We start from the raw sequence: 11,939 nt of genomic DNA, 5'->3' as shown, positions 1-11,939 counted from the left end.
AAAATATTTAGCGTAGGGAATCGGGCCTATAAAAATCTATCAGGCTGGCTCCAGCTACTAGCAGAAATCGGTCCCAAGCTCTGTTGACAGCGACAACTGAAAAGGACGGTGGCCGGGCCGGGCGTGCAGCCACGCAGGCCGAAGGCAGCAGCAATGAGATGCAGCCAGAGCCGCGACTCAGGCCCGGCTCAGGCAGGGCACAGGCTGCCCACGCCGCACGCGAGGACGCGCGCCCAGAACGGCTGCTTGCGGCAGGGAGCAGAAAAGACTGCCTGTGATTTCTAGTTTTCTGGGTATCACCGAGGGCACTGAGCACTTCGAAAATGCATAAAAGATGCAAGGAGCGTCGACATAAAAGCGGGCTCACCACGAAACACTTCAAATATGCTTTATTTTGAATTTAAAGAAACACTGGAAAGGAATATTTTTTACAAATTATATCAAATGCCTAAAACACGATTTGGGGAGTTTAAACCTTAGCTTATTCAAAATGATGCCATTCACAGAATAGGCCGGGGAGCCGGTCCATATAAAGTTTGCTTGAATCTGGCGTTTATGTAAGATTAGGATTAAGCCCTACTAAACGTCAACTCTCATGATTCAGCTTTAGAAGGTTAGCAAGTCTACTACGTAACACCCCGTATAACCTTTTCAAAAACGGAGTATTTGTACCAGCAAGGAAATTGTAAAAACACATAAATTACACTGGCTGGAGGCTGACTGCAGGGCGGAAGCCCCACCTCGGAAGCAGCCCGCAGGAGCCCGGCGGCCCTGGGCACTCAACTGCGTTTCTAAACGCCGCTCTAAGGTGGGAGCTGAAAATACAGATGCAGTAAAAAGAGGTCTGAGACACCACGGCGGGGGAGCCCCGAGGGCGGCGCGGAGGGCTCGCCAGACCTGCCGGCCTCCGGGTGGCACTGGGTGCCCGGCTGCAGCCAGGCGCTCAGAAAGACAAGATGGTCTTGTTGATGATCTCCACGGACTCCCGGATCTCGTCCTCCTTGATCACCAGCGGAGGCGCGAGCCTTATGATGTCGCCGTGGGTGGGCTTGGCCAGAAGTCCGTTGTCCCGGAGACGCAGGCACACCTTCCAAGCATCATAATCTGGAACAAAACGGCCAAACACGCAGGCGGGTCAGACGGACGGCGAGACCAGGCCTGCAGCATGTGGCCAGGGCTGCGCAGACGGATCCCACGCGCCACTCAAGCCCGCGGGGCAGCGGGAAGGGACAGCATGCGACCCAAGGCCCCAGTCCGAGCTCCCCAGACCAGGAACCAGCCACGCGAGAGCCGCACGCTCCCAGCGCTCACAGCAGCAGCAGTCAGTGCTGAGACGGCGCCGGCCACTGACGTGCGCACGAGTGCGGTGTAGCCTCAGGGCGAAAGACAGCCGCATCCCCAAGGGGCTCATGAGAACCGAGCACAGGCAGACAGTAAAGACAAACACTGCGCATTCTCCGAGCAGACAACGCGGTCGTGGGGAGCACGCGCAAATCTAACGGACATCAACCAGCACCCCAAGGACCCTGTGGCAAAGGGGGAGCAAAGGGACAGGAAGACGTGGGATGGTGGCGGGAAAATATAAAAATAATCTAATTCAGGTGAGAATAAATCATCCACTCCCGACACACGGAACGAAGGTAACACACAGTCCAGATGAAAAGCGTCGACTGGGGCCGTGCGAAGTGCGAGGGCCGAGGACAGGGCCTGCCTGTGCCCGTGCCCGGCTGCGCCACCCTCGCTCCGCCGTGAAGCGACTCCAGCAAGTGCGCGGAGGCCCGGCTGAGGTACGGCTGTACGCAGGGCTTGTTAATCTTAAATGAGACCGAGCGCGAGAAGAGCGTGCCCAGGCGCCCCAGCACCCCCAGGAGCCTGGGTCTGCGGCAAAGAGCTGGCGCAGCCTGGACGGGTGCGGGCTGACCGTGGCTGGCTGCCTGAGCTCAGGGGCGAGGGGCCAGGCTCCAGGCTCCAGGCCCATTTTTAAAATTCGGAGTGCTTTTCCCATGGCCGTAAAAGTCACAGGCCTTTAGAACAGCATCTGTGAGGAGGAGCGGCCTGCAGGGCTCCCCTCAGGGCGCACCGGCCTCGCATCAGCATCTCTAGAGTGGGACTAAGTTCGGGTTCATCTTGTCACAATCACACCCCAGGGAAGTGTCGAGCCCTGCCTGCAAAGGAAGGGCCGTCACAGGAAACCCCACGGCACTAAAGGCGCGCTAGGCCAGGAGAGCCTGGCACCAGCCGCTCGGTTACAGCAGCCGGGTTATCTCTCCAACACGGGGGGGGCTCCCGTCACACGGCGGTGAACCCCCCACCTCGACGCGCCAGGTCCAGGAAGCCTCGGGGAGCAGCGAGGACACAGATCAATTTCCTAACGAGGTCCCTGGATCCCCGCGTCCTGCACCACCGGTCTAGGGCAAAACACCCAGCGAGTCACGGGGAACTAGCTCGTAGATCGGAGGGGCTCACTGTGCGTCGTGTGTGAAGACCGAGCCTGCGCTCCGCAGAAACCCCAACACCCGCTGCGCCGCGGCCGAGGGGGCGGCAAGTGTCGCCCGGCGCCCCGCTCCTCCACGGAGCAGCAGCGGCGGTCGCGTCCCCGCACCTTTGGTCTGTCTGATGACGATGGCGTTCAGCAGCCCTTTCCCTCGCACCGCGGTCACGATGTCGGAAGGCAGCTTCATCAGTTCATTTCGCAAGATGACGCCCATCTTGTCCGCGTTTTCACACAGGTTCTCCTCTTCCAAAACCTGCATTTAAAGTAAGTTACACCCATGTTCAGAGCCCTTCCTACCGGTGCCTTGGACAGAGCACAGCCCACACGCAAAGGGAAGGGTCCACAAAGGCCAGTACAGCTAAGAGTGCACGAGTCCGGCCCTCCCTGCCAGCGCAGCAGGCTGAGGCGCAGCACTGTGAAGCTCGCGCAGCCACTGCAGCACCAGCGCAGCAGACCTCTCCTGACCGCCGCTGCTCCCCCCAGCAGTGTATTCCCACCCTCCACCAGTTCTGCTCCCCACTCTGTCATGCACCTCTGGCCTATACCCCAGTTCTTGCATGCGTAAATAAATACATCTTAAAAAAATAAAACACAAATCCACCCTGAGAAAGAAAAGCACAGTGCGCAGCCCAGGGCCTGATGGACCCGGTCAGCGCGAGAGCTCTGAGGCCAGCGCCCAGGCAACAAACCCTGAGCGCACCAGACTCCCATCTGGGCCAAGCCTCGTCTAGACCTTTCCTCTGGACCTCACGCTCTCCTTCTCATCGTATGGATGGGCTCATGGTGAACACTCACTCAGATACTTGCAAGGACAGAAACGGGGGTGCTGAGCAGAGGTTACCTCTAGGGCAGCGATGGCCACCCGGCAGCCGAGGGGATTGCCGCCGTACGTCGAGCCGTGCTCCCCGGGCTTGATGGTCAGCATCACCTCGTCGTCACACAGCACTGCGGACACCTGGGAGACAGAGAGCCCAGTGCTGACCGGCCATCAGGTCTGCATGCACCAGTGACCATGCTGAGGACGCTGATGATGGACAGTCTCAGCCGATGAGCGCCACCCAGGAGCTGCTACATGACCAGCACAGGGCTCATGAGCCCCACCAGGCACCCCAGGCACAGAGCAGCACAGCTTTTAGGGTGACACTGCTGGTGGGACTCCTCTGGCCCACAGGGAAATGCCCCCTGCTGAGCACAGCATGCAGGCACCCGTCACTGGCTCTGCACAGGAGACCCCAGAAAAGAACTACCACAAACCACTAGTTTTTCCCAACCTCTACGTTTCAAGCAATCAGTAATGCTTCTGAGCAATGCAGAAAGCACAGGGTCCACAGAGGTAGTCACAAAAAGTGTTTCCATGCAAAACAAAAGTCACAGCAAGTTCCAAAAATACTCAATCCATCGGTTAAATCAAGTTGGGCTCTGAGCCTAGAACATTACATTCCAGGTAACCTACAGTTCACGAGGTAAACTGAGCCATTAGGAAGGCGTGCCCTGGCTGAGGCCAGGTGATGGGAACACCCCGCGCTATTTCACAAGAGCAGGGAGAGGGCCGGAGACTCCACTTACGGGGTACAGGCCTCCAGAAAGTGCCTTTCCGAGGAGAACGATGTCGGGCCTGACGTTTTCATGATCCACAGCCAGCCACCTACCGGTCCTGGCCAAGCCTGTCTGGACTTCATCAGCGATAAACAGGACCTTAGGGAACGGCAGTCATCATTACTTTGGTTGCCACAGACAACAGTTATCTTCGTTCTACTTTCTCCCAGTCGGTGCGTCCGACACCCCCTCAGACAGGCACACCACTCTGAACTGCCCGCACGGTTCTGGCGGCGGCCAGGCCAAGTCCTGCACCACGCCAGCCACCTGTGCCAGGCCCGACTGTCCCGCTCTGTGAAGTGCCAGGCGCGCAGGCACCGGGCAGGGCTCGCGGGGGCTTGGCATATGCGCTCTGGACACAAAGCTAATTCACTTCTTTAACCCACAAACACTTAACCTCTTACTATTTATAACGTGGTGGGAAGAGGGGAAGCGACCCTAAGTTCAAGAGCAGAAGGACGTGACCCAGGGTATCCCTTTGGGAAGGATGGGAGCACAGAGCCAGGAGAGGGGAAGGGAAGGCAGCTCAGGTGAAAGTGGCTTCTGGACAGCGAGAGCGGAGGACAGTGTCTCCCTCTAGTGGCCAGGGCGCGGGTCCCCAGGACAGGACGCAGGAAGCTCGGACCTGGTGCCGGGTGCAGAGCTCGCGCACGCCCATCAGGTAGCCGGGGTCAGGAACAATAACGCCCGCTTCGCCTTGGATTGGCTCTACCATGAAGGCCGCGACGTTGGGATCCTGAAGAACACGCTATCAAAGGAATACAGACAGGTTTTGGTGACTCCCCCTCCACCCAGTTTGGAAACCTAAATCATATGCTATGCTTATTCTCCTGTTAAAAGTATGCAAACCAAGTCTGCACGTAAACTTATAGTCTGGGGCCCTCCCTGCTGGCGTGGAGGGTTGGAGCACAGCACTGAGAAGCTAAAGCCGCTTCAGCATGAGTTCAAACACCACCCGCCCCGGAGGTGACCACATGGTCCGGCAGACCTCTCCTGACCCGCCCGCTGCTCCCCTCAGCAGTGGACTTCATCAGCCGGCCTGTTCTGCCCCCACTGTCTCCGGTGAATCCTCTCACCACCCTTCACCTCTGGCCTGTACCCCAGTTCTGTGTGCATAAATAAATAAACCTTATTTTAAAAAAACTTATAGTCTGACTTCAAAGTATGACATTTCTGACATTCAATCAGTAGAAGCTCCAAATATTTCAGCTATCCTCACCTACATCGTCTGATATGGAGTTACATGTAGTACTCTAGAAAGTAACAACCTTATTTAAAAGCAGTTTTCAATGAATCTATTTCACAAGCCTTCCACTTCATAAATTTTAAGAATAGTAGAAACTACAAAAATTTATCTAGCAAACTAACTACACAGGCTAACAGTTACAAAAACACAACTTGAGCTGGTTATTGGCAAGTGAGAATGAGTTTACAGATGCAATTTGGCCATGCCGGGGCTGACCACAGAGAACAAGTCTGAAGTCCTGGCCAGGCTGAGCTAAGGTGGCTTTTCACACAGTCACGTCGCTTGCTTCTGATTCATGCAGTCACCAGATGCTCTCCATTCACTCTGCGCTAACGCCATGATGCCAGGAGGTACCTCAAGGGCAGGCAGGTCATTGTATGGGATGATCTCGAAACCCGGCATGAACGGTCCAAAGCCATCGTAACTGGACGGGTCTGTGGAACTGGAGATGGCGGACATCGTTCTACCCCAGAAGTTTCCAGCTAGGCAGGAGAGCAAGTAAACATGGCGATTTCAAACAAACCTCATAATTGAACAGAGACCCCTGCCCACCTAAAAACCCCTTAGGAAGTTTGAGTTCCCAAAACCGGAGAGTTTGTTTTAGAGAGCTTCCAGGGAGCTCTCATTTGCGTACCCAAATGTGGTATTAACACCGCAGCTCCCTGCCCGCCAGCGCCTGGCACGGACTCCATGCTGCGGCCTCTTCTCTGCTCAGCTCCTGACCGGGAGAGCCCCGAGGATGGTGCTCACCTCTCCCCTCAGCCACCCCAAGCCCTGATGAGCCAGCTGTTCAGAACACCACAAAACGATGGCCTGACAAGAGTCTCCTTCACAGACAACCAGCCATTTACCTGCGCAAAGTTCAGTGCTGCTGGGTGACTATTCTACAGAACGAGAATAGTTTGGAGAAAACAGCCTAGGGAAGCCCAGACACTTTTTGTTTTGCTTTCCTTGGCGGGATAACCCTTTACATGCTCAGTGACAGATGTTCAGGAACATCTGGCCCACTATTTACTACACTAATAAACAGTACGATATTCTCGGACTGAGAACCTGCTAGAGCACCGCCCCGGCGCCGGGGGTAGGATGGTGGCCGTGGCTGCAAGTCCCACCTTCAAGAGCAGAGAAGCAACATGACCCAAACCAGGAAGAAGCAAGCACAGATCCTTTGAACTGGGTCAAATTCCAGGACGGGGAGACTGGAATACCACCGGCTCGGCAAGGGTCTCCCTGCTTGTAATGCCCACACCTCTGCCAGCAGCCACCTCCACCAGCGCACTGACCGTTATTACTGCGGCCTCTCCGTCTCTAACTACCCTCCCGTAGTCTCTGTCAGCTGGGCAGTCCCCACCCTAGATGTCCACAAGCAAAGACACTGATTTGGCGAGGCCCAGAACAGGACCCAGCCTGCCCTGGCCCAGGGTTAGCAGCCCGGCCTCCAGGCCTGCAGGTATAAAACATGCAGTCGGGATGGTCTTGTCTCTCCGCCCTAACTAACCAGCTTCTTCCAATACGCGGGTGAAAACACCGGTACATTCTCAGCTAAGCAGAGACTGGGTAGTCGAGAAAAATGAAAATCACCAGAGATGTCATTTTTGTTTGCCAGAAACACTCATGTTTTCCTTCAGCTAAGGCACCAGATTCCCAAGACGGCAGGACCCAGAGCCACGCCAAGGGTTTCTTCCATGCAGACGGCGCATGTCACCCCAGCACCAACTACAGCCAGCAGTCGCTAGACTCCGCAGGCCCCTCTGAGGTGGGGCTTGTCCTTTAGCTGCTCGTATACACAGGCAGACTGTTTAGTGATTTCAACCATTACAAGAATGAGTTTTTACCCCATGCAATGACACACTTACATGCACTTTGTTTTTAAAAATCAAAGCTTTTTGGAAAGGCAGAACCTGTGCAGTGAAGATCACTGTAAGGATCCCACGAGTCAGAGGGGTCATTGTCACTGCTGCCATTTCCCAATCACATTCGCGTCACTGCTCTCAGCCCTTTCCAGAAAAGGAGCCAGGGTGACCTCAGTGCCCGTCTTCCAAGCCTCCGGGCACGTCTATGGAGGGCTGTCAACACCAAGGGCCCACTCCAGCCGGACAGGGACATGCCAGTCCAGGGGCAAGAAAGCCCCAGGGAGACACCCGCTCGCCAGAAACAGCTACGAGAAGCCAGGTAAGCCATGACATGGCAGCTCGTTTTAGGGAGGAAGACAACAGGCATTGTTTCCCAGAAAAAGATCTTATCTGAAGAGCTATTTGGAAATGAACCCACCGCTTCTTGGCCTTTTGGCTAACATCAAGTGTGGAAATGAACCCAAGAGTCACTCAGCAATTTCTGAGAGAAACTCAGCAGCCACCAGAAGTAAAACTGTAGCTGCCACGGCACGTCCGGGTCTCGGCAGCTCCTGCCGACGCTACCTGCAAAGACGATCTTGGCTCTGTACTTCTGGATGCCCTTCACGGCGTAGCCCCAGCGGCGCGCCAGCTTGCAGGCGGTCTCCCCGGCCTCCACTCCTGCCAACAGGGAGTACGTTTCAGTTCGAAAAATATGCTTGCAACGTCAGACACTAGGAAGGCTACCTTCGTGGGTCTCAACCAAAGGAGGAAGATTTCACCTGTGTTCATCGGGAGAACTTTCTGGTAGCTGAAGAGCTTGGTCACGTGCTCCTCGTACTCGCCCAGCACGTCGTTGTAGAAAGCCCGCGACGTCAGGGTCAGCTTGTCTGCCTGGCTTTTCAGAGCGCTCACGATCTTCGGGTGACAGTGTCCCTGGTTGACAGCACTGTAAGCGCTCAGGAAGTCGAAATATTTCCTGCCTTCCACATCCCACACGTAAACACCTAACAGGCAACAAAATGCGAGGGTTAGCCTGCTAGCATGCCCTCCAGACACCTGCGCGTGGGCCTCTGGGAGAGAAGCTGGCCAGGGCACGTTATATTTTAGCTCAAGCACAATAAACTCTGGTTTATGAGGAATGCTTTTTACCTTTTTCTGTTTTTAAAGCTTTCTTTATGCATACAGAACTGGCATACAGTCCAGAGGTGGGGGGGTGGTGAAAGGCTTCACCAGAGACAGAGTGGGGAGCAGAACAGGCAGATCGACGAAGTCCACTGCTGAGGGGAGCAGTGGGGAGACAGGAGAGGTCTGCTCTGGGTCAGCTCTGGGGCTGGGGATCCAACTCGAGCTGAAGCAGCTGCAACCAGCTTGCAGTGCTGCGCTTTAAGCCACAGCACACACCAGGGAGGGCCTGAGGAATGATTTTTATCTGACCAATCTTCAAACTAAACATTCAATAAGCATAACTTAAAGGTTTTATAAACAAAGTGAAACTTTTACTCCTAGAAAACAAGAACTGGAATATAAAGTTACACATAACATTCAACAACGACTACTTGGCTGTGACAGATTCACAGCACAATCGTCCATGGTGATGGCCCGAAGCTGCTGGAACACCCCCCCACAGGTGAGCAGGATGGGCCAACGCCTGCCCACCTGCTGCGCCCCAACACCACAGAAGGCACAAAAGACACAAACCGTCCTGTTGGGTCTATAAGCTAGAATAAGCAAATCCAAAAAGCGGGGGGCGAAGAAGAGTGACCCACTGTTTACTGGGCTTCCATTGGGACCATAACAAAGCTGTCACTGGGCCTCCCACTGTGGCACAAGGAGCAGCCTCAGCACTATGAAGCTTTTGGCAGTGAGTCCGACCCCCCGCCAGGGAGCTGACCCAGAGCAGGCCGCTCCCGTCTCCCCACTGCTCCCCTCAGCAGTGGATTTCAGTAGATCTGTCTGTCCTGCTCCCCACTCTGCCTCTGGCGAATCCTCTCATCCCTTCCCCCACTCTGGCCTATACTCCGGTTCTTATAAAATGCACCCATGTGGGCCTTACATCTAACTTTTGCCCAGTACCTGACATACTGAGTTGATGCTTCAGACCTTCTCTCTTCAAAAGCCCCTGTGGGCACGTCACCACACCACTAGTGACTGCTGGCACGTGGTGTCAGACACAGGAGAGGTCTGCACGGGAACTACGCCCACCGGCGCCCACGCCGCCAGGCCTAGTGCCCGGACGGTCAGTCTCCAGACACAGGCCCTGGAAGACCATGTCTGCACGCCGACCATTTCCGAATCTATCAAGGAGAAACCAGGTGGCCACTGGGCAGGGGCCTCACACCACAGTGCTCGTCCCAAACACAGGCGAGTGGCAGGCTGTGCACACTCGTAGGCCACCTTCTGGCTTAAAGCGAAGTACTAAATCTTGTTTTTACTTGGCTATGGTTGTCATTTCAAAAACGTGGGTTCAGTCACCCTTTGGCAACTGCCAGTATTTCACTTTTCCACCAAGAGTCACTAGTGACTGCGAGGACAGTGCAGTGGCAAGCATGTCCCAGCCAGATGTTCCAAAGAGAAAAATAAAACTAGTCATTTCAAGGAGAAGCCCAGCAGACAGCTTGTTGTGGAGCAACCCCAAACTGAAGTTCAGGCTACGAAAATCACCAGTCTGCACTCCCAAAAACACCAAGCTCGGGCTCCCTGCCACCAGCAGATGTGCAGAGGCACAGCCTGGGCGAAGTTCCGCGTCCACTCCACCCGTCACCCTGGCTGTAGCCGGGGAAGGCATGGCTGGCGGGTGCCGCGGACATTCACACAGCTCTGCAAGGGTGCTGAAGGTGTCCTCACGCACAATGGCCTGCACGTGGACTTCTAGAAGCTGCCGAAGCCGTGCCCAGCACACCTCCGTTTGCTTGTGTCCAGCTGCGACGGGCCTGCGTATGCCAGGCTGGTGGAGACCCTTTGTGCTGAGCATCACGTCAACTGAATCCAGGCTGGTGACAACACAAAGTGGACAAATGGGAATGGGGAGGCCTCTGTCAGCGGACAGGGGCCGAGTGCTAGCTGCAGTCACACAGCAGCTAACGGGACGAGGGCAGAATCTCAGGCCAATGATGTCATAGAGGAATAATTCAAATGCAAGAAATGAGCAAAAAATAGAAAAATACCAAGAAGACAAAGACTGAAGAATATTCTATGTTTTAAAAAAAAGGACTATACTAAAGAGACCTGAGGAGTGAATGCAAGCCACACGCTGAGATGCTCTTCTGCTGTGCAGGACAATTGAAATCTCCACCCAGCCTGCTGAGGAGACCGGGTGCAAGGCTGCATTCGCGGCCTGACCCAGATGGCCAGTGGTGACGATGTGTGGGGGAAAGCCCTGTGTTGCAGCAAAGACAGAGCTGAGTACTTGGGATAGAGGCAGCATGCCGGCTGAAAATGCCTCTCAGAGAGATCAGAGGAAAATGAGAGACAAGTCACTGGGCCATACGGAAATCAAATGCATCTGGAAATACATACACTGACAAAACATAAAAGCAATTTTTATAAAAGCCTGCAAGCAAAAGGAGGGGACTGGGCTATTTCCAGATGTACCTTTTCCTCTTTCCAGAGCAACAGGAAGAGGGTGGTAGTTGTGGGCGCCATACTTAGATTCACGTTCAAAAATGTAATCAGAGGACAGAGGGCCTTGGACTGTTTTTTTAGTAGCAACAGACGTAGCAGACGCCACTGAAGAATGAAATCCTCGGCGAAGCACAGCCACAGTCTGCAGATGAGCTAGTTTGGAGAGCATCCTGTCCTTCAAGTAGGCACCAGGGACCTGGTCAAAGAGAAGGCACAGAGTAAGACGAGAAGGCCTTTGCGGAGACAGCAATTATCTTATTAAATCTACATTTACCACCCCCACCCCACAAAAGAATCAGGGAAATGAGAGGGAATGAGACCTGCCGTGGCTTTGGGAAGCTGAAGACCAACGGGAACAGGTACGTCAGCAGCTACAGGAACACCATGCAGGGAGTCAGAGAAGGCACAAGCACAGATGAGGGCCTTCCACTTTTCCCTTGCACCCTTAGCTTAGGGTTGACAGTGTTCTATTGAATACAGCCCCCCACCCCCTGTTTTTTTAAGTAGGTTTTTAAGTTATCCTGCTGAGAGGACACTCCTCAGAGGCAAATTAACTCCCTGGGGAAGCAGGCAAGACAGAGCAGAAGAGGGAGGGAAGGGTCCTACCAGACTGGGCAGGATTTGTGGCTTCATCTGGAGGCAAGGAGAGGCCCTGCAAGATGGCAGCCATGGGGGAGGGCAGAGGAGGAGGGCGGGGGGGAAGGGCAGAGGGTCCAAGAACCACTTTGCCTATCAACTCCTGGGGAAATGGAGGGGACAGAAGTTTAGAGTAGAAAATTCAGATGGACTGTCTCACAAGGGTAAAAGCCAGAGGTGGGGGTAAGGGTGATTGCTCAACTAGTTATGGGATTTTTCAGGAATCTGTGATAGGGTCAGAATGGACTAACATTACAGAAAACCAATCCAACTAGACCTCAAAGCAATGAAATTCCACAAAGGAATGATTCCAACCCATCCCCCCAAGAAGACTGTAAAGGAATGCCCCTTGTTCTAGCAAAGCTCAGCAGCACTCTGCCCACCTATACCCATGGGCACCTGTTTTCCACTCTTTTCCTAATAAACCATGAAAAGATCTATGCCGGCCACTCCCTGGTGGCACAATGGGTTAAAGCACAGCGTCGTGAAGCTATTGCAGCCATTGCAACAC

At 54.5% G+C, this 11,939-nt stretch overlaps 1 protein-coding gene across 2 annotated transcripts in view; it reads right to left on the bottom strand.

The window, feature by feature from the left end:
• Positions 1-371: 371 nt before the first annotated feature.
• The window catches only part of OAT (ornithine aminotransferase), an 18,132-nt gene continuing 6,564 nt past the window's right edge, over positions 372-11,939 (bottom strand). For both annotated transcript variants that reach the window (XM_012723890.1, XM_004680374.2), the window contains 9 exons: positions 10,763-10,988; positions 7,951-8,175; positions 7,754-7,849; positions 5,691-5,818; positions 4,716-4,838; positions 4,061-4,189; positions 3,336-3,449; positions 2,603-2,747; positions 372-1,104 (listed from right to left, as the gene is read on the bottom strand). In XM_012723890.1, the coding sequence (XP_012579344.1) occupies positions 944-1,104; positions 2,603-2,747; positions 3,336-3,449; positions 4,061-4,189; positions 4,716-4,838; positions 5,691-5,818; positions 7,754-7,849; positions 7,951-8,175; positions 10,763-10,961 (1,320 nt within the window). In that variant the 5' untranslated portion in view covers positions 10,962-10,988 and the 3' untranslated portion in view covers positions 372-943. The remainder of the gene's footprint in view (positions 1,105-2,602; positions 2,748-3,335; positions 3,450-4,060; positions 4,190-4,715; positions 4,839-5,690; positions 5,819-7,753; positions 7,850-7,950; positions 8,176-10,762; positions 10,989-11,939) is intronic.

The sequence above is a fragment of the Condylura cristata genome, unplaced genomic scaffold (assembly GCF_000260355.1).
Source record: "Condylura cristata isolate star-nosed mole 26May11 unplaced genomic scaffold, ConCri1.0 scaffold00011, whole genome shotgun sequence".
Taxonomy (NCBI): domain Eukaryota; kingdom Metazoa; phylum Chordata; class Mammalia; order Eulipotyphla; family Talpidae; genus Condylura; species Condylura cristata.
The sequence above is the reverse complement of the archived record's forward strand: the minus strand, read 5'-3'. Positions and strand labels throughout refer to the sequence as shown.